Source organism: Bufo bufo, chromosome 8, assembly GCF_905171765.1.
Source record: "Bufo bufo chromosome 8, aBufBuf1.1, whole genome shotgun sequence".
Lineage (NCBI taxonomy): Eukaryota > Metazoa > Chordata > Amphibia > Anura > Bufonidae > Bufo > Bufo bufo.
In genome coordinates, this window is record NC_053396.1 from 33,567,191 (window position 1) to 33,592,929 (window position 25,739).

Genomic DNA, 25,739 nt, shown 5'->3' on the forward strand with positions numbered 1-25,739 from the left:
TGATCACACCCATAATGTTCTAAACCATCTGCCCCCTGACATATTACAACGCTATTTGCCTGCAGTCACCACTAGGGGGAGCTCAGTGCATAAGCATTTATACACTTACAACTGCACTCAATGGTAGCTATAAAATCTCTATACAATCAGTTTTCCCTAGCGGTGGATGCAGGAAAATGGCATGAATCCATGTTGGGAAAAGGAGAAACAGTTCAGTGCTGAGCCCCATAGCAATAGCGATGAACAATAATTTGGCTGGCAGCTATCTATGATGTATACAGTAGCTAGAGATATTGTAAGTCATTTCACAAGCAGACCATGGTGGGTCAAAAAGAAGCTTCTTGATTTACTGTACCCCAATATTACTTTATTTATCAGGCAAGGATGCTGTGCCTTGGGTCTGTCTACATTTTAATTCCAAAAACTGTCACAAGCTTGGCTTGTTTTGCACGCTTTTGTAAAATCCATTTCTACAGCTAAAAAGGATGAGCTTTAACCTGCTTTTCTTGCGATCGCGCACAACTAATTTAATCAACCGCCGAATGATTCTGCTAAATATGGTTTTAACTACTTGACCCACTTCAGCTTTTACACTTTCGACAAAACAAGAACATTTTATTCAGTTTCAATAATCGCACAGCAGCATCTGACTGCCGTGTGTGGGATTGCGATATGAACCTCCGTACACAACACAATACAAAGCCACTTGTGTGGAAAAAAGATGCGAGTACTGCACAATTTGCTTCCTCTGTGCAGACCTTCTTGAGATTGTGCCCTATAACATAACATTGAAGATTTTTTATTTTTTCATACATCAGCTATCTTGTATGGCATAAATAGTAAAAAAAAATGCAGTTTTTAATAAAAATACATAAGTGGTTGAAGGGAGCCTGTCACGTGGAAATTCACTGTAAGGCCGAGTTCACACGAACGTGTGTGACCCGTGCCTGTGCTACGGCCCGCCGTGGGTCAGCCGCATCGGATCGCGGACCCATTCACTTTAATGGGTCCGCGATCTGCCCGTTCTGCAGAAAGATAGGACCTGTTCTATCTTTTTGCGGAACAGAAGTACGGGACGCAACCCCACGGAAGCACTCCGTAGTACTTCCGAGGGGTCCCGTTCTGTGCGGCCGTTCCGCAATTCCGGATTTGCGGACCCATTGAAGTGAATGGGTCCGCATCCATGATGCGGAATGCACACGGAAGTGTGGCCGTGTATTGCGGCCCGAATACGGCCACGGATCACACACGTTCGTGTGAACTCGGCCTAAGAGTAGGCTCAGTGCCTTGTAGGCCTAGCTCAGCTGAATGAAATGATACCATTTTTTGAAATTAGTTTCGGGTCTGATTCTAACTAGTGATGAGCGAAGGATCTGAATTTCATGATAAATTTGTTTCGCCGCGAAGCCGAATTTCCTCGTGCTTTGCAATAACGAATCGATTCAACCTGAAATAGTGTAAAAAACAAAAAAAATAATACCTGATCCATTTGCTCGCAATGGGCTTCACGGTAGCAAATCGATTTAACCTGAAATAGTGTAAAAAAAAAGATAAAAAAAACTTTTCTGTGCGCAACAGGCCGGCCACCGTCATCTTCCTTGAAGATCTCATCCGAAATCCTGTGCGCAGCGACATATGATGTCACCACGCCAGCTGGTGTGATGATGTCATCTTGGGCCACGCGAGAGTTTGGGCCAGACCTTCAAGCAAGATGGCAATGGTCGGTAAGTATTATTTTTTATGTTTTTTTATTTTATTTTACACTGTGTTATTAATATCAGATGCCGCGATCATGTATGAACGCGGCATCTGAGGGGTACAATGACCCTAACCCCATCGCTGCTCCCTGTCATTGCACCCACTACTTACAAAGAAATGTGCTTCGTGATAAATTAATTCGTCACAAAGCGGATTTTTTTGTAAAATTCTGTGAAGCAGCCGAATCAAATTTTAAATACTTCGCTCATCACTAATTCTAACCAACTGGTTGGAAGATTGAAGATAAATTCAACCCAAACTGAAAGTGGTCCAATTGGCCTAAAAATTTGTTTATGATACACTGCGATCTCCTAGGACTCTCTTGTCTTTCTTTCATTTTTTTTATACATTTCTCTCTCTCTGACACTTTCAAGTTCTTTAAGGCCTCATGCACGCGGCTGTTGTGCTGCCATTTCCGTGCATTGGGGACGGCAATTTGAGGTCCCTAATGCACGGGTAACATCCGTGCGGGGGCCGGGACGGAGCGAGACCCATTCTCATTGAATGGGTCCGTGATCCGTCTGCACCATAAATAAATAGAACATTTTCTATTTTTTGTGGCGCGGAGGCACGGACAGAAACACCACAAAAGCACTCTGTAGTGCTTCCGATCCGTGCTTCCGTTCCAGTGAATGGGTCCGCATACGTGTATTGCGGACATGCTGTTTCGGCCCGCAATATGGCCACGGCCGGGCAACAGCAGTGTGCATGAGGCCTAACGCAAAAACAGCATTAAAAATATCTGAGTAACGGTGACTTGTACAGTGTATGGGTAAACACATGGTTGACAGAAAATTTGCAAAAGGTTTTTGGAAAAAGAAGGCACAATTGGACAACATCTGCGGCCAAAATATACTCTGCTGGTGATGCAGTAAAATATACTTATCAGGCTGCTTTTATATCAACGCTATTATTTCCCTTATTCTACACCAGGCTTTCTCAAACTGCGGCCCTCCAGCTGTTGCAAAACTACAACTTCCAGCATGCCCGAACAGCCCACAGGTATCAGCCTACAGCAGGGCATTGTGGGAGTTGTAGTTTTACAACAGCTGGAGGGCCGCAGTTTGAGGATGCCTGTTCTACACCGTTATAAAAGCAGAAGAACATAAATAACAGAAGTGCCGCAATTCGTCAAATAACCTATATGAACGGGGCCTAACAGATCCCTTTGATTATAATGGCATCCATTAAGTTTCTGTTTTGGAGAACTTTTTTGAGAGGAGAAAAAAGTCCTGAATGATGGACAAATTCAGTGATGGACTTTTTGCGGGGCCACGGAACGGAGCAACGGATGCGGACAGCACACAGAGTGCTGTCTGCATCTTTTGCGGCCCCATTGAAGTAAATGGGTCTGCACCCAAGTCGCAAAAAATGCAGCTCGGATGCGGAACCAAACCACGGTCGTGTGAATGGGCCCTTACCTGTAGAAAATTTGCAACATGATTTTGGAAAAAAAAGGTGCACTTCCATAACGTCTGCGGCCAAAATATATCCTGCTAGTGACATAGTAAACTACACTTATCTGCACACTTAGTAACTGTAAAAGAATTGTAAGGCTGGGTTCACACAGGCGAGAATTCAGCGCGGGTGCAATGCGTGAGGTCAACGCATTGCACCCGCACTGAATTCGGACCCATTCACTTCTATGGGGCTGTGCAGATGAGCGGTGATTTTCACGCATCACTTGTGCGTGGCGTGAAAATCGCAGCATGCTCTATGGCCCCTTGCAGACGAGCGTGTCCGGATTGGGTCCGGATGCGTCCCAGGTGCATTGCGGCAAACCCCCGCGAGTAGGTCAATTTTGACTGCGATTGCGTTACGTTGTTCAGTTTTTATCGCGCGGGTGCAATGCGTTTAGCACGTGCGTGATAAAAAAACTGACTGTGGTACCCAGACCAGAACTTCTCCACTGAAGTACAGGTTTGGGTTCGGTGTTGTGTAGATGTAATTATTTTCCCTTATAACATGGTTATAAGGGAAAATAATAGCATTCTTTAATACAGAATGCTTACTAAAAGGTCAATTGAGGGTTAAAAAAATAAAATAAAATTAATTCACCTCCTCCAATTGAACGCGTAGCTGCCGGTCTCCTGTTCTTTCTTCAGGACCTGTCAAAGGACCTGTGGTGACATCACTGAGCTCATCACATGGTCCAATCACATGGTCCATCACCGCTCGTCTGCACAGCCCCATAGAAATTAATGGGTTCAGTGCGGGTGCAATGCGTTCACCTCACGCATTGCACCAGCGTAGAAAACTCGCCCGTGTGAAAGGGGCCTATATTGTGCATTTTTCACGCAACGCAGGCCCCATAGAAGTGAATGGGGCTGCTTGAAAATCGCAAGCATCCGCAAGCAAGTGCGGATGTGGTGCGATTTTCACGCATGGTTGCTAAGATGAAAGTCTATTCACTGTATTATTTTCCCTTATAACAGTTAACAGGTTATAAGGGAAAATAATAGCATTCTTTAATACAGAATGCTTAGTAGAAGGTCAATTAAGGGTTAAAAAAGAAAATAAATTAACTCACCTCCTCCTCTTGATCGTGTAGTTGCCAATCTCTTCTTACTTCTTTAATCATGAGCTGCCGGCTAAAGGACCTGTGGTGACGTCACATCACATGGTCCAATCACATGGTCCATCGTGGTGATTGACCATGTGATTTGACCATGTGATGAGCTCAGTGACGTCACCACAGGTCCTTTGACAGGTCCTGAAGAAAGAACAGGACACCGGCAGCTACGCGATCAATTGGAGGAGGCGAGTTAATTTTATTTTATTTTTTTAACCCTCAATTGACCTTCTAGTAAGCATTCTGTATTAAAGAATGCTATTATTTTCCCTTATAACCAATGTTATATGGGAAAATAATAACATCTACACAACACCGAACCCAAACCTGAACTTCAGTGAAGAAGTTCGGGTCTGGGTACCACAGTCAGTTTTTTATCACGCACGTGCTAAACGCATTGCACGATAAAAACTGAGCAGCGGAACGCAATCGCAGTCAAAACTGACTGAAATTGGGTACCTACTCACGCGGGTTTGCCGCAATGCACCCGGGACGCTTCCTGGGCCAAAACGTGACGCCCGTGTGAACCCAGCCTAACAGATTTTTGGGAAAGAAAAGAGGCAACTGCACAACATCTGTTGCTAATTTTCTGCAGTGTCCAGTGATATGTAAAATGGAAAGTACTGTTTTGCGCGATTCATCTGAATCTAATCGCTGAAGCTTTGTCTTAGTTTGGAGGTCAATTCGCTTTTCTCTCAACAGTATCCTTCAATTAGGGCATTATGCACGCGACCGGTTGATGTTTTGGGGTCTGCAAATTGTGGATCCACAAAACAACGGTAGCGGCCATGTGCTTTCCTCATTTTGTGGAACAAAATGGCCGGCCCCTAATAGAACAGTCCTATGCTTGTCCGTAATGCAGACAATAAAAGGACATGTTCTATTTTTTTATGGAACGGCCATGCAGACATACGGACACAGAATGAGTCATTTCCATTTTTTATACATTGAAGAGAATGGTTCCGCATATGGGCCTAAAAAAAAAACTGATCGGACACGGAAAAAATATATGTTGATGTGCATGAGCCCTAAGTGATCTGTTTTTTTTTCATTCTGGAGAGAAAATACTTTTAATCTATATACAAAAGCAGTTAAAGGGGTTGTGCTTAGAGGCGATAATTGATTGGTGGGGGTAAGGCTCCATTCACACGTCCGCAATGTGTTTTGCGGATACACGGAGACACGGATCCGCAAAACACGGAAAGCGGCAATGTGTGTTCCGCATTTTGCGGACCGCACATTGCCGACATAATAGAATATGACTGTTCTTGTCCGCAATTGCGGACAAGAATAGGACATGTTCTATTTTTTTGCGGAAACGGAAGCACGGATGCGGAAGTGCGGATCCGCAAATGTGGATGCGGACAGCACATTCCGTCCCCATAGAGAATGAATGGGTCCGCATCCTTTCCGCAAAATTGCGGAAAGGATGCGGACACATTTTGCGGACGTGTGAATGGAGCCTTAGACCACTGGCTCACTTTAATGGAGCCTAAATGCAGTACCAAACGCAAGCCATGGACAGTTTAAGCGATGAAAGCAAACGATAAAACCAAACACGCCGAACACTCTTTCAACCAGCAGCTATTACTTCCAAATCTCCCCATATACATGCACTCTTAGTTTGGCTGAGCATGCATGTGTTTGCAATAAGGAGCTGGGAGAAAGCCGCTACAAGTGCAAGACATTTCTGGTGGCAGCCTATCTCCTTGAGACCAAAAGGTAAAATTTAAAGTGGTGGACTAGTATCTATTACTAGCTACACATGCATGCCGAGTTCACATCACCATTTATTTTTCCGTCCTACTGATCCGTCAGAAGAACAGAAAAAAAAGAAAAAAAAACGGATCCTGTATTTTAAGCATCCGTTATGCTCATTTGTGCACGTTTGGCATCCAGGACTTTTTTTCATCTAAAATAATGGATCTCAGATGGAAATGGCTAACGCGGATGCCAAATGGGCATACATGAGCATAATGGATGCCTAAAATACAGGATCCATATTATACTTTATTTTTCTGTTCTTCTGAAGGATCTGAAGAAGGGAAAAATAAATGGTGATGTGAATCTGGCCTGATAAGCATTATTAAACCATCGGCACCGCTGTCTGATAGTTTAGCATGAATAATTCATGTTTACACGCAGGTCCATTTGCTGGCGCTGCGCTCCGGAAATTGCTGCAGATAGAGGGTCCCATCCTTCTGCAACCTCCATTCATTTGCCCTCGGGATGCAAAGGGGTCGAGATGAGCGAAGTTCTTAAAAATGTATTTGGCTGACAAATTACTTCGTCACGAAGTGCATTTCTTAGTAAGTAGTGGGCGAAATGACGGGAAACGGCGATTGCACGGCCCCCGTCATTGAACCCCTCAGATGATCGTGGAATCTGAGATTAATATTAAGGCCTTTTCATGGGTTAATCATTAAAAATTTTTTTTATTGTGCTTACCTTATCTATTTGAGCGCAAAGAGGCCGCCGCCGCAGCCATTTTGCTTGAAGATCCAGCTCAAAATGTCAGGCGGTGCGTGGTGATGTATGAGATTTGGCCGCTTCCCGCTCAAATGGTTGAGGTGAGTATGTTTTTTAAAAAAAATAAAATTTACCACCATTTTAGGGAAAATTGATTAAAAATTTCTCTAAAATTCGGATTGAAGTCCACTTGGATACTTCGATTTGCTCAACACTAGACAGGGGAATTAGGGCTCATGCAAACGGCCTTTGCAGTTTTTGAGGTCCGCAAGTTGCCATGTGTGTTCTGCATTTTCTGTAACGGAACGTCCTGCCCTCTATAGAACAGTCCTATCCTCGTCCGTAAAACAGACAAGAATAGGACATGTTCTGTTTCTTTACAGGGCTGCGAAATGGACATACGGATGTGGACAGCACATGGGTGTGCGGTCCTCATCTTTTGCAACCCTGTTGAAGTGAATGGGTCCTCATCTGACCCACAAAAAATGCGGATCGGATGTGGACCAACAATACGTTCATGTGCAGGATATCAGTGGCGGTTTAATAATGTGTTGTAACCAGCACACGTGCAGCTAGTAATAGATATTGTGCACCGATCACCTCCAGAGCGCGTTTGGAAAGACTCTAGCCACAGATCCCTTGATAAAGGTCGACAACCGACCGAAACGTTGGGTTGCACTGCTAGATTAATTGTAATGCTTTACTATTTGCTCTGGATGGAACAAAAATGATGTAAAATTACTACTCATTAAAAACTTTTTCTGACGAAGAAACATACAGTGTGCCGTGGATCTCTCCCAGGAATCAAGTGACGCATGTCCTCTACGAGCACCCACCACTTAGGGTGTGCAGATCACATATCTTTATTTTTTTATCAACCCCTTTAATATGGCCGACTCTTTCCTCGGACATTAGTCGCTTGGCAAGTTCTCCTGAAACTGATAGGTTTGGCAGACAGTAATGTAATGTCTATGGCGCTGTGTCCATTATCTTATAATGGGGTCAGTCAGGGTTCTTTTGGCGTTTCCATCATTTTGCCGCCCTATCCTTGCCATGAATGGATTGCAAAGGTGAGACAGAGTTTTTTTTTTTTAAATCTACTTGCTTTCCCCTCCCCTTGTTATATTTTTATGATATTCAGTTCCACGTATTTTTCTTCTATAAAACAGACATTCACTGTCGTGTACAGTGGGTGACATTATGGAATCCAAACTGTTTAACAAAACAATATTGCATTTAAAAAATTAGAAACCTATTGGAAAAGTTGTTGCAAAGGACAGAAGTCTATTCATTGGGAGACAATGTTTATTGTATTAGCGGCAAGTACACGCAGTCAAAACTGTCAGATTGTTCAATGTGTCTATTCTTTTTTCACAAGGTTAGAAACTTAGCAAATGCGAGGAAAACGTCAGACAGAACAGTATTGTAACTTAGCTAAATAACAATGAATTACAAATCAAATGTGCAGTGGAAATGGAAGTTTAGGAAAAGAGATAAAAACATTTCTGCAAGGCCTTGAAGCTTCTACGAAATCTGGATGCTCGTCACCTCACTGCCAAACTTGTTAAAGGGAACCTGACATCGGGTTCATGCTGTCGGAAAAGCGGGCAGCGTGAAATCCTGACAGCGAGCAATGTTTTTGTTGGATATGCGGTGCTGATTGTGTTTAGAGAGCGAGCTGTCAAGCTCCACAGCAGAATCCACCCCTCCATTCTGTGACCATAACCTATTGTGATCCTTGGGTCCTGTGTTATCTATTTAGAGGTGTCATCTTCCATTGCAATCCCGCCAGTGATGACAATGAGATGACTGCTGAGAAGCTGAGAAGTGAGCGCTGCAGAACAGGAAGTTTCAGCCTGTTATTAGGCTCAGTGCCAGTGTGAAAACTGCAGGAGCTTAGTTTTTTTTTTTTTTATAGTTTTTGACCTGGAAAATTAAAAAATAATACCTAAAGTTCTTAAAATATGTTTGACATAAAAAATTGCTTTAAAAAAAATAGACGTTAAAGTTACATCTGGCACAGCAGTTTTAGAAAAAAAACAAAAACTGAAAATTGCCACTGAAAATGCTGCAAAGCACTGTGGCCTTGCTGGTCTGGGATATCACCCTTTGTTGCAGGGTGCAGGGTGCAGTAGTGATGAGCAGAGTTTTCAAAAAAACTAAAACAAAACATACCTCATCCATTTGATCACGGAGAGGCCGTCAAGGCTATCTTCATTGAAGGCTATCTTCATTGAAGAAGAGTCTCATTAGGGCCTATCATTTCTGTTTTCTAATGACCCCGTATCTCTCTTTCTAGGTCAGTGACCAGATGATTTTACTGCAGAATTGCTGGAGTGAACTCCTAGTCTTTGACCACATCTACAGGCAAATGCAACACAGCAAAGAGAATAGCATTCTGCTGGTGACTGGACAAGAGGTAAGCAATTTGATATGTGTATGAATGCTGGTGGTGAACATATCCACTAACTTTTCCTAAATCTATGGAGAGTGCAAGTCCAAAATTGTGATCATATGATAGAAATGGCTAATCCCCCCACCTTACACCTTGTCACTCCCCAGGCCATCCTTAAGGAAAAAAAATGAAATGTAATCATCTTGGGGAAGAGGGACATGTTGCCAGAGGACATTTTTGGATTTAGTTCCTATTTCTCTATCAATAAGCAAAATAACCCTAAAACCATGAGACTGCACTACTGGAGTACTTGTGGTACAAAATGTATTATTCTTCTAGGTCAAGCAGAAAACAGTTTCTGCCCCCTTATCCAGAAGTGTAGCTAGGCTTTCCAGCACCTGGGGCAAAGATTTAGTATTTTTAGCACTCCCGTACTTCCAACCCCCCCCCCCCCCCCCCCCCATGCCAACCAGAATTTTTATTTTTTCTGACAACTTATCCCAAAATCACCATATCATTTTTTATGGACAAATTGGAAAACCATAATGGCTGATACATATTATAAGTAGAGATGAACGAATCGAATTTCACGAATCCAACGATTCGCCTCGAAGCCGAATTTCCTTGTGCTTTGTGTCAGCGAATCGATTTAACCTGAAATAGTGTAAAAAAACAAAGAAATTCAAACTTACCTCCTCCATTTGCTCGCGATTGAAGATCTCGGCCGAAATCCTGTGCATGGTGACGTATGACGTCACCATGACGGCCGGCGTGATGACGTAATCTCGCGCCGCGCGAGATTTCACTCCAGATCTTCAAGCAAGATGTCGGCGGCCGACTCGTCGCAAGCAAATGGAGGCGGTAAGTTTAATTTAATTTATTTTTATTGTTAATTTTACACTGTTTTTACACTCAGATGCCGCAATCATGTATGAACGCAGCATCTGAGTGGTGCAATGATGGGGGTGGCGCCATTGCAGCTCCCTGTCATTGCACCCGCTACTTAAAAAAAATGGGCTTAGTGACAAAGTAACTCGTCACAAAGCAATTATATTTTTTTTATTTGGTGAATCAGCCGATTCAAACTTTAAAATTATTCGCTCATCTCTCATTATAAGTAATACATGGCTATAGCTCAATATACAATTAGGAACTTATTACTAGCGTTTAGCGTAAGCTGTAAAATGTTGATAATTACTACTAAAATAATCTAGTCACCTGGGGATGCAGCTCCCTCTGCCTTCTGATCGGAGCCCCCCCGCAGTTGATTTGTGGGGCTCTGATTGGTTACTATAGCCTGTGGCCTGCTGAGGCTTTCAAGGACTGTCATAGTAATCTGCCTACAGAGCTATGCATGAGGCATAGCTCAGCAGATAGAGCAGCAGAATTGGCACAAGGGATCAAAATATCCTGGGTTCTAGCCTGCTAAGGAAGTTAAATGTTTTTATGTAAAAAGTTAAAAAATTTATTAAAAAAATATGAAAAGTTTGATTAACCCCCTTTCCCAATTTTACAGATAAAAATAATAAAAAAATTAACATCAGGTATCGCCATGTCCAAAAATATATGAACTATTGAAATATAAAAATAGCTTTCGTGTGCAGTTAATGCTGCAATAGAAAAAAATTTAAAACAAAAAAATTTGATTAACAGTGATCAAAAAGTCATATATTTACCACAAAACTGGTACCCAAAGAACTACAGTTTGTTCAGCAAAAAACAAGCCCCAATACAGCTCCGTGGATGGAAATTTTAAAAAGTGATGTTGGAAACTGGCTGTTTGCTCCTGAAACGCGTCGAGATTTTTGGATTTGATTCTGGAACTCCTCCGGTTCATCATTGTGCAAGGACGGGGTGCTGACCGCTCTGTAGGCGAAGGAGGCTAGGGTTGCAAATGTCTTGAGTTTATCGTGCACCCCCCTCCCTGGTGAAGTGAGTAACTCTCATTCTTTTGATGAAAATATTCTTGTATTTTGTCATGGGAGAACTTAAACACAGGTGTTCCAGCGTGTGTGTATATGATCCATACCTTTGTCTTACAATGCAGGTGTCGGATTGCTCTCACATATTACTACTCCCTCATTTTTTCCCACTTTCATTTGGGATATTAACACATCATATTATTCATAATATTCCCATTATACTATTCAATTGATTCTAATCACATAGATCCATCTACGGAATCTTCTGCCTTTTGTGTCATTTTCTGTCTTCTCTCTTTTGGCGCCCCACTTTTTTTCTTTTTCTCTTACTAATTGCCAACATGGCATGAGAGGGTTGATAGATGCTTTATTATCCCCATATCATTTCAGTGCATACGGTGGAGGTACAGCCCGGACCAAAGCAGATGCGACTTGTTTAGTTTTATTATTTTTTTTGAGTTCCAGAATTGTTTCTGCACAAAAGGCACAAACAATGATCTTGCAGAGAGATACAACATGTCCACAAACACGGGCAGGGAGGGCTTTGTCACGGCTTTCACCAGCACTCAATAGGGGGACAGTGTGGCCAGGAGCGGCATATTTCTCAAGAGAAGAGGCACATCCCCCATCTGTATTTACAGAAGGAGCTGTGAGAACAAGCTGCTGGAAATAGTGGGTAACTACCGGCCACTTCCCAGATATAGGTAATTCATTAGGTAGCAAGGCCGGGATGGACGCACAGAATGAGAGCATACAATTGTTTCCCAATTACAATTCTTTACTGGATTCTCAATGACCGTTCCACATACGGTCATGAGCTTGTATTTTCACACCCGCTCTTATTTAGCTATTGACTTGTGTGTGCAGTTTAATTTCCTTTAAAGAAAAGTGTGATACGGCATTCAGTACGGAGTTATCTCATCTCCCCACCTAAATATAATCTCCAGATATTTGAGCATTGACTCACGGATAAATATATTGCTTATCATTATCGCTGTAAGAGGTGTCTTTGCACCTGTGATTTTTGGTGCGTTTTTTCCCCCCATAGAAACACCAGCTCCAGATGTTAGCTAAAGGTCTATGGAAAATATGACACGTGGGACATACAAGTGTTGATGACCTGGTGTTTTTTGCCTTTCTAGCCTCCTCTCCAAAATGCAGCAACCTGGAGGTTTTTTTAGGCTTTTATATATATATATATAAAAATAAGCGTTATTAGGCGTTATATAATATATGTTGTTTTTTTTAAACCTTATTAATTTTTTTTATAGCATTTTTGATTAGTTTTACAACACACTGCAATACAGAAATAGAATAATGCATTGTGGTTTAGCCTTCACTAGACCCCCCCCACTGCCATAACAGCCACTTGGCAACCCACATTTACGTGACAGGTGAAATATAAAATGCAGAACACACCAGCATTTTTTGTTGTTGTTATTTTTGCTCATTAAGTGGTGTTGTTTTTTTTGTTTTTTTTTTGTCTTTCTGGCTTCTTTTCAAAAATGCAGCTTTCGGCAGCTCTACAGTTTTTTCAGGTATTTTGACACCTCTTTCTATATTGGGAAAAGCGCTAATGGGAAAACATTGTTTCCAAAAAAACACTCAAAAAAAGACATGAAAAAAATGTCAAAAATGCAGGCGCTCCAGGAAAAATGTATGCAGTTATTTTGTGCTTTTTTAGTGCTAAATAAATGCCAGTTGAAATTCTTGCATATAGGGACCCTAAGGGTCCATTCACACGTCCGCGTGTGTTTTGCGGATCCAAAAACAGACATCGGCGATGTGCTTTCCGCATTTTGCGGACCACACATCGCCGGCACTTAATAGAAAATGCCTATTCTTGTCCGCAATTGCGGACAAGAATAGGACATGTTCTATTTTTTTTGGGAACGGAATTGCGGACCCGGAAGTGCGGATCTGTAATTCCGGATCCGGGCAGCACATCGTGCTGCCCCATAGAAATGAATGGGTCCGCAATTCCGTTCCGCAAAATGCGGAACGAAATTGCGGACGTGTGAATGGACCCTAAGGGTCTTTGATTGGCCCAAAGATCATTCCCGATCACTGACCTTTGTCAACAGGGCCCTCCTTAAAGAGGTTGTCCAGGCTTTTTCTACTGATGGCCTATCCCCGGGATAGGTCATCAATATCAGATCAGCGGGGGTCCAACACCCGTTTGAGGAGACGGTGCGCGCAGTGCGCACGTGCCGTCTCCTTTCTCTATTCCCGTTCACTGCTGTATGTCTATGGGACAGCAGCAGTGGACAGGAAGAGAGAAGGGAGACGGAACGTGCTCACTGCGCGCGCCGTCTCCTCAAACAACTGATCCATGGAGGTGTTGGGTGTCGGACCCCTGCCAATCTGATATTGATGACCTATCCCGAGGATAGGTCATCAATAGAAAATACCCTGACAACCCGTTTAAGCTAGTGCTATAGTCCTGTATCAGGCAGTGTAAAAAGACCCTTACAATAGAACTGGAAGGTCAGCTTGAGGGGTTTGTGGTAAATTACTACTTATTACTACTAAATGGGTGCACTGGTGGACTGTGTACCTGTATCACTCCCCCAATCCACACTTGGTGCCTGAAACTTTGGACTGCAACTGCACAGGATGATGCTTGCTTCCTAATTTATTGACTTAGGCGTGTAATTTATTTGAGCACTGTATGTTGTATCTATCATTGTATTATTGGGTACTATATGGTATATCATAAGAGGGGGGAATCAAAAGAAAGTACTGCTCAGAGAACCATTCAACCTAAGGGTGGTCCTGATCGCTAATTCATAAAACATAGGGGATTCTGCTTCCTATGCCTGTGACTGCACTGAAGGCGTCCAATTATAATTCAAGGTATGTGGCAGAATTGGAGGAGAGGAAGCCAGGAAACATTCAGGTGAACTGGACACATGACCGCCACTGAGGCCGCAAGGTCTCTCTGTTTACACCACCGATACCGGGGCAGCCTGCCTGGTGGTAGTTACGGTGGTCTTGGTGTTGAAGGTTTGTCTGACTGCAAGGCAGAAGAGTAGCTGGTGGATGGTGAAGTCAGGAACCAGGCAAGTTGGTTGCAATTAATAAAGTCTATTTTGACTAAAGTGCAAAATGGTAGTTCATCCAGTAATAACAAGGCACAGTTCCTTTTTCTTTTCCAACAATCATAAAGTGTGGAAGGGTGCACAGCCTTGTAGATTCTGCACCCTCTACCACCCTTCTCTCATGAGCAATCTGGTGGTGCTTTCTTGGCTGTAGAAGTCTCAGAGATGAGAGTTCTCTGAGCTCGGGCCTAGCTCTGAGATACTTACACATATAGGTCTTCACTGTTCCTCAGGCAGAACTAGACTCCAGTAACTGATCAGGGGGCAGGCCTAGGGCCTTCTTCTGGCAACTAAATGCAATCAGCCAAGAGGCTAACCATTAATTGTCGATACAATGCCATTAGGTATACAAACATAGCAAATCACAACATTTAACTTGGTAATTTAACATGCATGTGGGAGGCTGCAGCATCTGAGCAGTTAGACAGATGGAGGGAGCACCTTCTGTCTCTTTTGATTGTCCCCCTGTGTTGTGAGGTGCTAAGTGGTTCTCATGGAGGTAAAATCACAATGCATTGCGATACTTCTGTTTTTCAGTGTACTCTACAAGTGATCAAAAAGAACTGGTTTATTAAAGTTTTTTAAAAAATATACAGGTGAAACTCGAAAAATTAGAATATTGTGCAAAAGTCCATTTATTTCAGTAATGCAAATTAAAAGGAATTTCATTAATGCAACTTAAAGTTCGAATTTTGTGGAAAGGTTCAATATTCTAGGCTCAAAGTCTCACACTCTAGTCAGCTAATTAATCCATACCCCCCGAGCAAAGGAGACCTCAAAATTGTAACTTTTGGGGTTCCATAAGCTGTAAGCCATAATCATCCAAATTATACCAAAAATAAAGGCTTGAAATATCTCCCTTTGCATGTAATGAGTCTATCTCGTATGTTAGTTTCACCTTTTAAGTTACATTACTGACATAAATGAACTTTGCACGATATTCTAATTTTTCGAGTTTCACCTGTATATAAAAAAAAACAAATTTCCCAACAAATATAAAAAAGTAACGCCCCCATTTTCCCATTTAACATATAGAAAGAATAGTGATTGAAAATAATTGGTATGGCCATGTCCAAAAATGCCTGAAATATTAAAATAGCATGTCATTTATCCCACATGGTGAACGCCGAAATCTGCTAGAATTGCAGAATTTTCTATTACCTAGACTCCCCAAATAACCAGATAAAAAATTGATCAAGTCATCAGTACCCCCAAATCTGTACCAATAAAAACTACAAAGCACCCCACAAAAACAAGCCCTTACACGGCACTGTCCGTGGAAAAAAAAATTATAATTTTTTTGCTGCTCCAATAATTCTCTATGAGGCTACTGGAGGTAGCTGAATACAGTGCTCAGGAATCTCTGGCGGTCTCATAGAGAATGAGTGGCATAGCAGTGCTCATGCTGAAGCTGCTGCTCCATTCAGATGGGGGATGGCACTGTTGTTCTCATGATCGGTGGGGTCCCAGCGGTCAGACCCCCACCAATTAGATGCTTATTCCCTATTCTATGGTTAGGGGTTGAGTTGATTATGTGGCACACACTTTTAATAGTTTAATACTCCAGCCAGAATTCCATAGTAAATGTTTTTAGTGTTCCAGTGTAATTGTAGGCATAATGTACAATTTGCATCGTGATGTTCACATTCTTATACAATGGTATGAAATGAAAAAACTTAAGGTACCTCCTGTGAGTTTAGAAGGACTGACCTCAACCTTATCCGCGCAATTATAGAAATATGCAAATGTGTGAAGATGTTTTAACGTCAGAACTTCTTACATAAAAGAAGTCTCAAAATTCTTCCACATAACTGCAGATGGCAGTGTTCCCAGAACTTATAGATTTAGTGATGCCATCACAGTGATGCCACCATGTATGTACTCTCTGATGTTGTATTACGGACAAGGATAGGACAGTTCTATCATGGCCGGACGTTCTGTTATGCAAAATGCGGAACGCACACGGACAGTATCCTTGTTTTGCGTATCCACAATTTGCGCACTGCAAAAACGTCTACGGCCTTGTGCATGAGCCCTTAGGCTGTGTTCATTTCTTGGTCTGAGGCTCTGTTTAGGTTTTTTATTGCAGAGTCTGTCAAACATAAGGGACAAAATAGCACAGCATGACAGAAATCCGAAGGACTCTGTTATAGTCAGTAGGGTCCGTCGGGTGCTGTTTGTGTCCTTCATCTTGTGCTTCAATTACTTTCAGATATGAGAACGCAACCTTACATGCTATTGACCAGTCAGTAGCCATGTGAAATTGTCTCAGATATGTCTGTAGCTCCTATAGAAGTCAGTGAACAAAGCCACGCACATGCACAGCCACCTCTCACTTTATGTTCTTCCTTGATGCGATGGCCACCTCACCAGGCAGGTTCATGACATACAGTAGGTGTAGGTACTGTAGATTTGTAATAAAGGTCTATGGTAGGAGAAATATTTTTTATTTTGGCGTAAACCTTGCCCACTGCTGGTTAGGCCCTGGCATGCTATAGTCGAGAGCCCAGCCCTAGAGGAGCATTTTATTTTTTTGTTTCACCCATTTATCCACTTGGATTAGGTTTATGTCACTGTACTTGCTATTTTATATGGATTTTATTTCACATGCTTGTCATTGCAGTACAGTACAATTGTCCCTGCGTGATGGGTTGCATTTTATGTTGATGTGTTGGGCTTGAATGGTTTGAATATAATAAAATCTTTCCATGCAAGGCAAATAATAGACAGTTTGCCCTTTATTCACCGGCAGACACTTTGAAGATATACATATAACTTTCAGCACATCTTTAATGCAGCCCTAGAATGGAAGAGAAAAATATCTAAAACATAAACCAATTAATGGGTGTTGGTAGATATATGAGAACACATAAAGTCACTAAGTCAGTACATGATATTTTGCCTATTTGCCCATGTGGGTTTCCTCCAACCATTCTTTTCTGAATGATTTAGAAGCTGTTAAAAAAAAAAGAAGCATTACTCACCTCTACTTAACTCCTGCCATTCTGATGCTGCTTCCGATCCCTGCTGTTCTTCACTTCCTGGTCTTGACTTGACAAGCTGGGAATCTCAGGCTGTAGAGGGTCACCTTTAAGGCCAGTGATTGGCTGAGCAGGACTTTCTTGGCATTTCTTATATGGGCCAGGAAGTAAAGATCAGGCAATGGAGGAGATACAGTCATGAATTTTTTTTTAAACCCCTTATGACCTATAATCTTTTTTAAAAAAAAGGCTTTGGAAGACCTCTTTAATAAGACAAGATTGCTTCTTCCAGTGCTACTCTTGTCCATGACCCACATTCGGCATCTGCTGCATCAAGTGAATAGGACTGAATTGCATTACCACACAATGCCTATGAATAAAGATGGAGCTGTTTTTGGAAGCTAGAACGCACAGTGGCATATATTGTATAGCGGCTGTGCTTGCTATTGCAGAATGGGCCCAGTCACTTGACTGTGGCCATGTGACTGACTGACAAACATGACATCATTAGCCTAGTAAGAGGACCTGCGCTCACCAGAGCACCATGGCTTCTTCAAACAGCTTATCGGTGGGGTGCTGGGTGTTGGACCCCCACAGATATTAATAACCTATGCTGAAGATAGATATTTTACTCCCGAAAAAAACCCTCTAAGGAAAGAGCAGCCGCAGAAGAGCAACACCCATATATCAAAAGTATACTCTATTATTTTGATCTAATGAAGTGCAGAAGTTAAAGGGCTTCTGTTACTCCACTAAAGTCATAATTTTTTTTTTGGCTACTTATAATCCCTATACTGCGATATATCAATACATAATGTTATTAATCATTTTGGTTCAGTAGTTAATTCAAAAAACGTACTTTTATAATATGCAAATTACCTGTCTACCAGCAAGTGGGGCGGCTACTTGCTGGTAGCAGCCGCATCCTCCTATCATAATGACACCCCCTCCGCATGTTGATTGACAGAGCCAGCGAATGCGCTCATCCTTTGACTGGCCCTGTCTGCGTTTTAAATCTCGCGCCTTCGCCGTACCGGTCTTCAGTCGGTGCAGGCTCACTGAGAGGAGGATGCTCGCTCGGCCGCTCCTTCCTCAATGCGCCTGCGCCAATGACGTCACCTCTACACCCGGCGCAGGCGCATTGAGGATGGAGCGGCCGAGCGAGCGTCCTCCCCTAAGTGCGCCGACTGAAGACAGGTACGGCGCAGGCGCCAGATTTTGAATGCAGACAGGGCCAGCAGAGAACGATCGCTTCCGCTGGCCCTGTCAATCAACATGAGGAGGGGGCGTCATTATGATAGGAGGATGCGGCTGCTACCAGCAAGTAGCCGCCCCACTTGCTGGTAGACAGGTAATTTGCATATGATAAAAGTCTGTTTTTTTAATTAACTACTGAACCAAAATGATTAATAACATTATGTATTGATATATCGCAGTATAGGGATTATAAGTAGCCCTTTAACAGCATTAGCCCTTTAACAGCATTAGACCTTGTGTGAACAGCAGAGCCTGTGCGGTAGCACCTGGAGTGAACTGGCTGCATTTGGCACCATGTTGCAGATATATTCCTTCTCCATAATACAGTGCTTCTAGTTCTAGGACAATACACCTCGTAATATGGCACCTCACGGAGCATACAGTATTTCTGTATAAAATAGAAGGCATTTCCCCATAGGCTTCATATTAAAGTTCTGTTCAACAATGTGGAAATACAGAACTGTAATATACCTCTCTCTATGATCCCTGACAACCACCAATCACATAATCCGGTAATTTGTCTTTTAGATTGAAATGTCAACAATCACGACCCAAGCGGGATCAACATTGAACAACTTGGTCCTCAGAGCTCAAGAGCTGGTCATTCTTCTACATTCTTTGCAGGTGGACAGGCAGGAGTTTGTTTGCCTGAAATTTCTTATACTCTTCAGCCTCGGTGAGTACTACAAAATACTTTTACACCTTAGTAGTGGAATATAATCTAGTGAGCATTTAATCCAAAATTTGGCCTGTTCTATCTAATCCTGGGGCCATTTGTCATGTAGCTTTGATATGCTTTGTGCCCTCAACATGTTGAGCATTCCTATGAGGAAGAAGTTTGTGCTAATGATTGATATAAAATCCTGGTCGTCAGTTTCACTATCTGTAGAAGATAACCTTGCATGGCACACTACCACAGACGCCACTTTTCACTCTCTCCTTGGCTAGCCCTATGCTCGATTCCCTGTAGGTCTATCGAGAGGGCTATCCCCTGGTGAGACTCCTACCCATGCTAGGAATATTCTCACCCACTGCGCAGTAGCTGCAGGATGTACCACACTCGGGTGTTCTGTACTACTTTATGCACAGTAGATTTCAATGCTAAATATAACTGGGATCCATAAACAGGACAACAGTGCATACAGGTTATGGTTACAAAAGGGCAATACAAGGGAAGATAAAATAAAAAGCGATTATGTAAAAACTAAACTCATATCCCTAAAAGATGTGGTTCGGTTATTCCTGCAGGTGGAGATTTGCATTCAGTTCTAGTAGTCTGAGGAGCTGTGGTCCAATGTTATAACATAGCTCCACACTCACAGACTCTGGGGAAACGCAACCTATATAATTCCTTTACCCAATCATATGGTTAAAGGAGTTTTCTGGGATTTTAATATTGAAGACCTATCCTTATGTTGCCACTAGATAGCTCTGTCATAGCACATACAAGGAGTTAATAGCAGGAAGTTCAGTCCATATGCACATGACATGTTAGAGAGACTTGCTTGGAAAGTGAGCGGGAGTCGGGAGAGTGAGGCCAGCCACTGAGGAGGAAGCCAGTGAGCTAATAGATGCTAGCGAGTGATTTAGAGCCTGTGAGAAGCTGTGTACAATTGAGTTTAAAAAAGCAGCCGTGAGAAGGTCCAGGGTATGCTACCAATGAGACTGGTGGATCCAAGGAGATTGTGAAAGTGTGCAGTAAGGCCTCAGAGAAGTGTCACTTTGAGTAGGCAGACAGCTTGTGAGTCTGTTACAAAACTGTAGTTTGTGGGTTGTTGTGGGCCAAGAACTAGTTGCCTCAGAGCAACGGAGGGCCTTTTGAGATTATACCTAAACTGTGATTGTGGAACAGCCTTAAAGTGGGTAAGGACTTGTCTACTGGACTTAGAGTTGTGAAACATGCCATTTTAGGGTCAATTCTGAAGTGCCATTATTGTTGCTGTTGGGGTGTGTAAGCCGTGGTGTTAAACCTAAAGGACTTGGATTGATAGCGCAGACTGGTAGGTGACATACGGATTTGTACAAATGCATTTGTGCATAATTTGGAGGTAATTCTGTGAACCTAGTGGCCTACTGGTCTTAAGGATCCATGAAGGCACTGGGCAGTTGAAAACAAGCCTAGGCATGATAGCCTTCACTAGGGAGGTTTGACAGTGGCACAGAAGGTCTGGGTAAAAATCAACAGTCATCTTGATGTAACTTGACTCTCTGGATGACTAATGGTAAGATATACTATACACTGGGACCCAGTGAGAGGCCACAAAATGTGTTGCTCTACAACTGTTTATCTGTTCAAGTGCTTAATTGCAGTGTGAATGTAACCATACTACTTGTGACTGTAACCAGGAAGTGTGCTATGCCTCAGGATGAGAAAAGTAATAAAGAACCCTTACAAGTAGTCAAGAAGAAATCTTTCAGATGCTGTATTATAGAGGTATGCTCCCCTTGAAGCATTCTGCTCTACTGATAGGTCCCAAGAGCAACCAAAACAAATTAGTTAACTTCATCCAGCATCTGTTGATCAGAGGCATTAATTGCAGGACCTCAATGCAAAATATGTACCCATGTTCCTGAAATATTATGTGCAATTTTTAGTACCAATGACTTTTTTGGTATAGGGGGCCATTGGAGGTCACCAGGCACCAGGACCTGTCGACATTGCAACCTCTGCACCCCCCCCCCCCCCCCCCCCATGGTTATGTCCCTGTGTACTGTGAAATGATGTTGATCGTCCACTTCAATCAGGGCTGGGATAAGGCCATTTGGTGCTCAGGGCGAAGATGGCAAACTGCGCCCCCCCCCCCCCCCCCCCCCATTTTTAAGAAAGAATCAATGTTGTTTCAAAACAAGAATATACTTAAAGCAATAGAACAAAGGACTGTGGGACTTTGAAAGTCACAGACACTATAAAGTTCCCCCCCATCATCATGTGCCAGTATAAAGTCCCCCCCATCATCATGTGCCAGTTTTGTAATAAGCCCCCCCAATGTGCCAGTAACACTATTGTAAAAAAAAACAAAAAAAAAACACTTATACTTACCTAAGTGTCAGCGATGCGATGCAGCCTCTTCCTGTGTCCCACGCTGTAATGTAAGGCTCAGGCGGCACGATGACGTCATTGCGCCGGCCTCTGATAGGCTGCCGGCCTAGTGCCTGCAGCCAGGGGCGTACATAAAAATCACTGGGCCCCATAGCAGGAATCTAAATTGGGCCCCCATTCCCCTTTTATAGCCCCTCCCTTTGTTCCATGAACTATTCTTGCTGCTGCGTTTTATAATTTATGCCATCAGGGCCGGAATGGGATTACAAAACAGCCCTGGCACACAAAAGAGGTATAATAGATGCAGATGTATATTATATACAGCAGTGTACAGTTATGTGAGGTACGCGGTATAATAGATGCAGTGTGTACAGGTATATAGTATATACAGCAGTGTACTGATATGTGAGGTACGGGGTATAATATATGCAGTGTATACAGTATATACAGTAGTGTAATATGTGAGGTACGAGGTATAATAGATGCAGTGTGTACAGGTATATAGTAAATACAGCAGTGTATTGACACCTCGTACCTCACATATCAGTACACTGCTGTATATACTATATATCTGTACACACTGCATCTATTATACCTCGTACCTCACATATATAGTATATACAGAAGTGTACTGATATCTGTACACACAGCATCTATTATACCTCATACCTCACATATCAGTGCACTGCGGTATATACTATATATCTGTACATATTGCATGTATAATACTGTGTAATATATGCAGTGTGTGTGCATGTATGTGTGTGTGTGTATATATATATATATATATATATATATATATATACAGAGCAGTGTATTGATGTGACACATAGAAGGTATAATACTGTAGATGCAGTGTTTATAGAAATATGTGGTCAGTTATGCATTATAGTCACTGTGAGGTACATGAGGTAGTGGTAACTGTCTGAAGTAGTATACATGAGTGAGCAATGAGTAAAAACAGGGCATGGAGGGGGGGGGGGGGGTAAATGATGAGAAGTGGAGGACCTCCTCTTACCTCTCCATTCCAGTCTGTATGGATCAATACAGAGCTGCTTGTGAACTTTTAATACTTGCTGTTAGGGGTTGAAGGACCTGTGATGATGTCATCACAGGTCCTGGCAGATGTACCTTTGAAACCTAGGAACTACACCATTTTTGGTGCAGTTCCTTTGCTAGATTCTGCAGGACCTGTGATGTTGAAGATGATGTCATCACAGGTCCTGGCAGATGCACTGTTCTAACCTGGGAACTACACTTTACACTGTGCAGTTCCCTTACAGGACCTGTGATGACATCATCAAAGGTCCTTTAGCTTTAGAAAGGTAAACAGGAGTAATTAGGGGGCGGGGCCTCTCCTCCACTTCGGTGCCTGCCTGCAGCCTATCAGAGGAAAGGGAAGGGACACGCCTCTCCCTCCCCTGCACCTCCGCTGGCACAGACAGTTTACAATGGAGATGAGCGCAATGGAAGCGCTCATCTCCCTGTGCCTGGCGGCGGCTGCTCACTTGGGGGGGGGGGGGTCATTTTAGTTGGGGGGGCACATGGGGGGGCACAGCATGATGTAGGGGGGGCCGTGGCCCCCTCTGGCCCCCCCCTGGCGACGCCACTGCTGCTGGCACTTCACCTGCGCCCCCCTCATGTCCGCAAATGGTAGCGCCCAGGGCACCCGCTCCTTCGGCCCCTGCCTTGTACCGGCCCTGACTTCAATTATAACAGCTTTCCGACCAAAATAAAAATAAAAAGGAATTAAAGTGCTGAATTGTTTTGGATTTATCACCATAGTGCTGTGGGAGGACAAGGATCTGATTATACAGTGCAGTCTAAACTGAGTCTACAGACAGTGTGTGATGGCTCACTCACTAAAAGTTAATTATCATGAACGAAGAACTGGGGCACTCACTAATTTTATCAAGAACTTGAAAACAACACAAAGCAAATCATAATAAAAAAAAATCACTTGCATGAGCAGTTTATGAACTATTCAGTATTGTTTGGTAAATGCCGTGTGCTGGATACATTTTAATTAAAGGGAACCTGTTAGGACATTCCTGATGCCTTAACCACGAGCAATGTAAAACGCTGACGGTTAAGATTTAATTTATCATTCTTGAAAAATTTCAGGCAGTTCTTGTCTGTTTCACTTTCCGAATTATAAATCTGGTAGTTTGCCACAGCCCCTTTGTAGTGGTCAGGTTTGGGGTGGCCCTAATGCTAAGCTGGGTTCCGTGGAGGTGTGACCATGTGTTGATGTTCTCTGGAAGGGATGATAAGGCATGGTGCACCCCTATAGGAAACAAGTTTAGAGATACAGGGTCTGCAGTAAACCAGTATACTGGAGGAACTCAAGTATAAAAAATACAGGTGAGGAATAAGGCTGGCTTTTCAAGTCTCCTCCCTGGCAGAAGAAGGGTTCATTAGTAGGAAAAGCCTAAGCTAGCTATCCCTCTCTATCAGAAAGCTGGTTCCCTGGCCAAAAAGCTGGTGGGCCACGGTCTGTGGCTCAGTAGTCTGGATGGCTGCTGGGTCACACGGCTGGTGACCCAGGGTCTATGGCTCGGCATCCACATCTCGTTGTCTTCTTCTGGTCACTCATGCAGACTGGCATGAGTCTCTTTTTCTAAGCACTGATCCCTAACTACAGAACACTAAGTTCTCTGACTGCTCTCCTTATATACACTAGCTGAACTAGAACCTCCTAGTGGGAGGGGTGGAGTGGAGAAACACAGCACAAACAAATGCAATGTTACACTTTCTGTCTCTCATAGACTTGCATTAAAGCTTTGATGATACTCAATAGCAATGACAGCAGTTTTTCCAGACAAAAACATTTTTATCAGACATAACATAGCAGTATCTGGCATTTAAAAGGTCAGTCTGTCTGGTTTTGGTGGTAAACAAGTCTGGCTTTTTCCCTCCAAACCATGCTTTTTTTTTAACCCTTTCAGGACCGGGCCAATTTTCACCTTTCTGCCCAGGCCATTTTTAGCAAATCTGACATGTGTCACTTTATGTGGTAATAACTTTAAAACACTTATCCAAGCCATTCTGAGATTGTTTTCTAGTAACATATTGTACTTCATGACAGTGGTAAAATTAAGTAAAAAAATTTCATTTTGGCCTCATGCACACGACATGTAAACGGGGTCCGTAGGTCCGTGATCCGTGTCCATTTTTTCTTCTGTGGGTCTTCCTTGATTTTTGGAGGATCCACGGACATGAAGGAAAAAGTCGTTTTAGTGTCTGCCTGGCCGTGCGGAGCCAAATGGATCCGTCCTGATTTACAATGCAAGTCAATGGGGACGGATCCGTTTGACGTTGACACAATATGGTGCAATTGCAAACGGATCCATCCCCCATTGACTTTCAATGTAAAGTCAGGAGTCTCTATTATACCATCGGATCAGAGTTTTCTCCAATCCGATGGTATATTTTAACTTGAAGCGTCCCCATCACCATGGGAACGCCTCTATGTTAGAATATACCATCGGATTTGAGTTAGATCGTGAAAACTCATATCCGACAGTATATTCTAACACAGAGGTGTTCCCATAGTGATGGGGACGCTTCAAGTTAGAATATACTACGAACTGTGTACATGACTGCCCCCTGCTTCCTGGCAGCACCCGATCTCTTACAGGGGTCTGTGATCCACACAATTAACCCCTCAGGTGCCGCACCATTCAAACAGCTAAATATGGATTTTGCTGACCTGAATTGCAGACATGGATTTTTGGTCCCATGTCGCATTAAATAAAATCCTGAGGTCCCCAGAAATGAAAAACTCCATTTCGAAAAGAGCACCCCAGTACGAACATTCTAAGTGGTAGAAAGGGTACTCTTCGGCAAACAGGTGTCTCACTGAAGACAGAAATACTTGTTTAAAGGGACACTGACAGGCCAAATCAGCATATATAGTTAGATATATCACATTACAGGTCTTATACAGTCTTTTAAAAGCATATAACTATCCCCCCTGTCCACCTTATAAATAGCGAAATATAAAGTTTTATAACCTGCATCTGCGGTCAGCAATCTGCCCAAGGGGCGGCGTTTCATGTGAAAATGCGCCCAGCCAGCCTTCCCAACTGCCGTTTGTAGCCCCACCCAGCTCATCATTATTCACTTCGCTGGGCGGCTACAACTCTCCCCAGTCCCGATCCTGCGCCTGCGCAATTCAATCCTCCGGGCATCGTTCATGCCCATTCTTCTGCGCCTGCGCCCCGCCGTGCCGTCGGACGCAC

General features: G+C 43.0%; 1 protein-coding gene across 3 annotated transcripts in view; it reads left to right on the forward strand.

Moving 5' to 3' along the window:
* NR5A1 (nuclear receptor subfamily 5 group A member 1) overlaps positions 1–25,739 on the forward strand; it is a 250,094-nt gene that overhangs the window by 184,387 nt on the left and 39,968 nt on the right. For all 3 annotated transcript variants that reach the window (XM_040405831.1, XM_040405829.1, XM_040405830.1), the window contains exons 5-6: positions 9,099–9,218; positions 18,984–19,131. In XM_040405831.1, the coding sequence (XP_040261765.1) occupies positions 9,099–9,218; positions 18,984–19,131 (268 nt within the window). The remainder of the gene's footprint in view (positions 1–9,098; positions 9,219–18,983; positions 19,132–25,739) is intronic.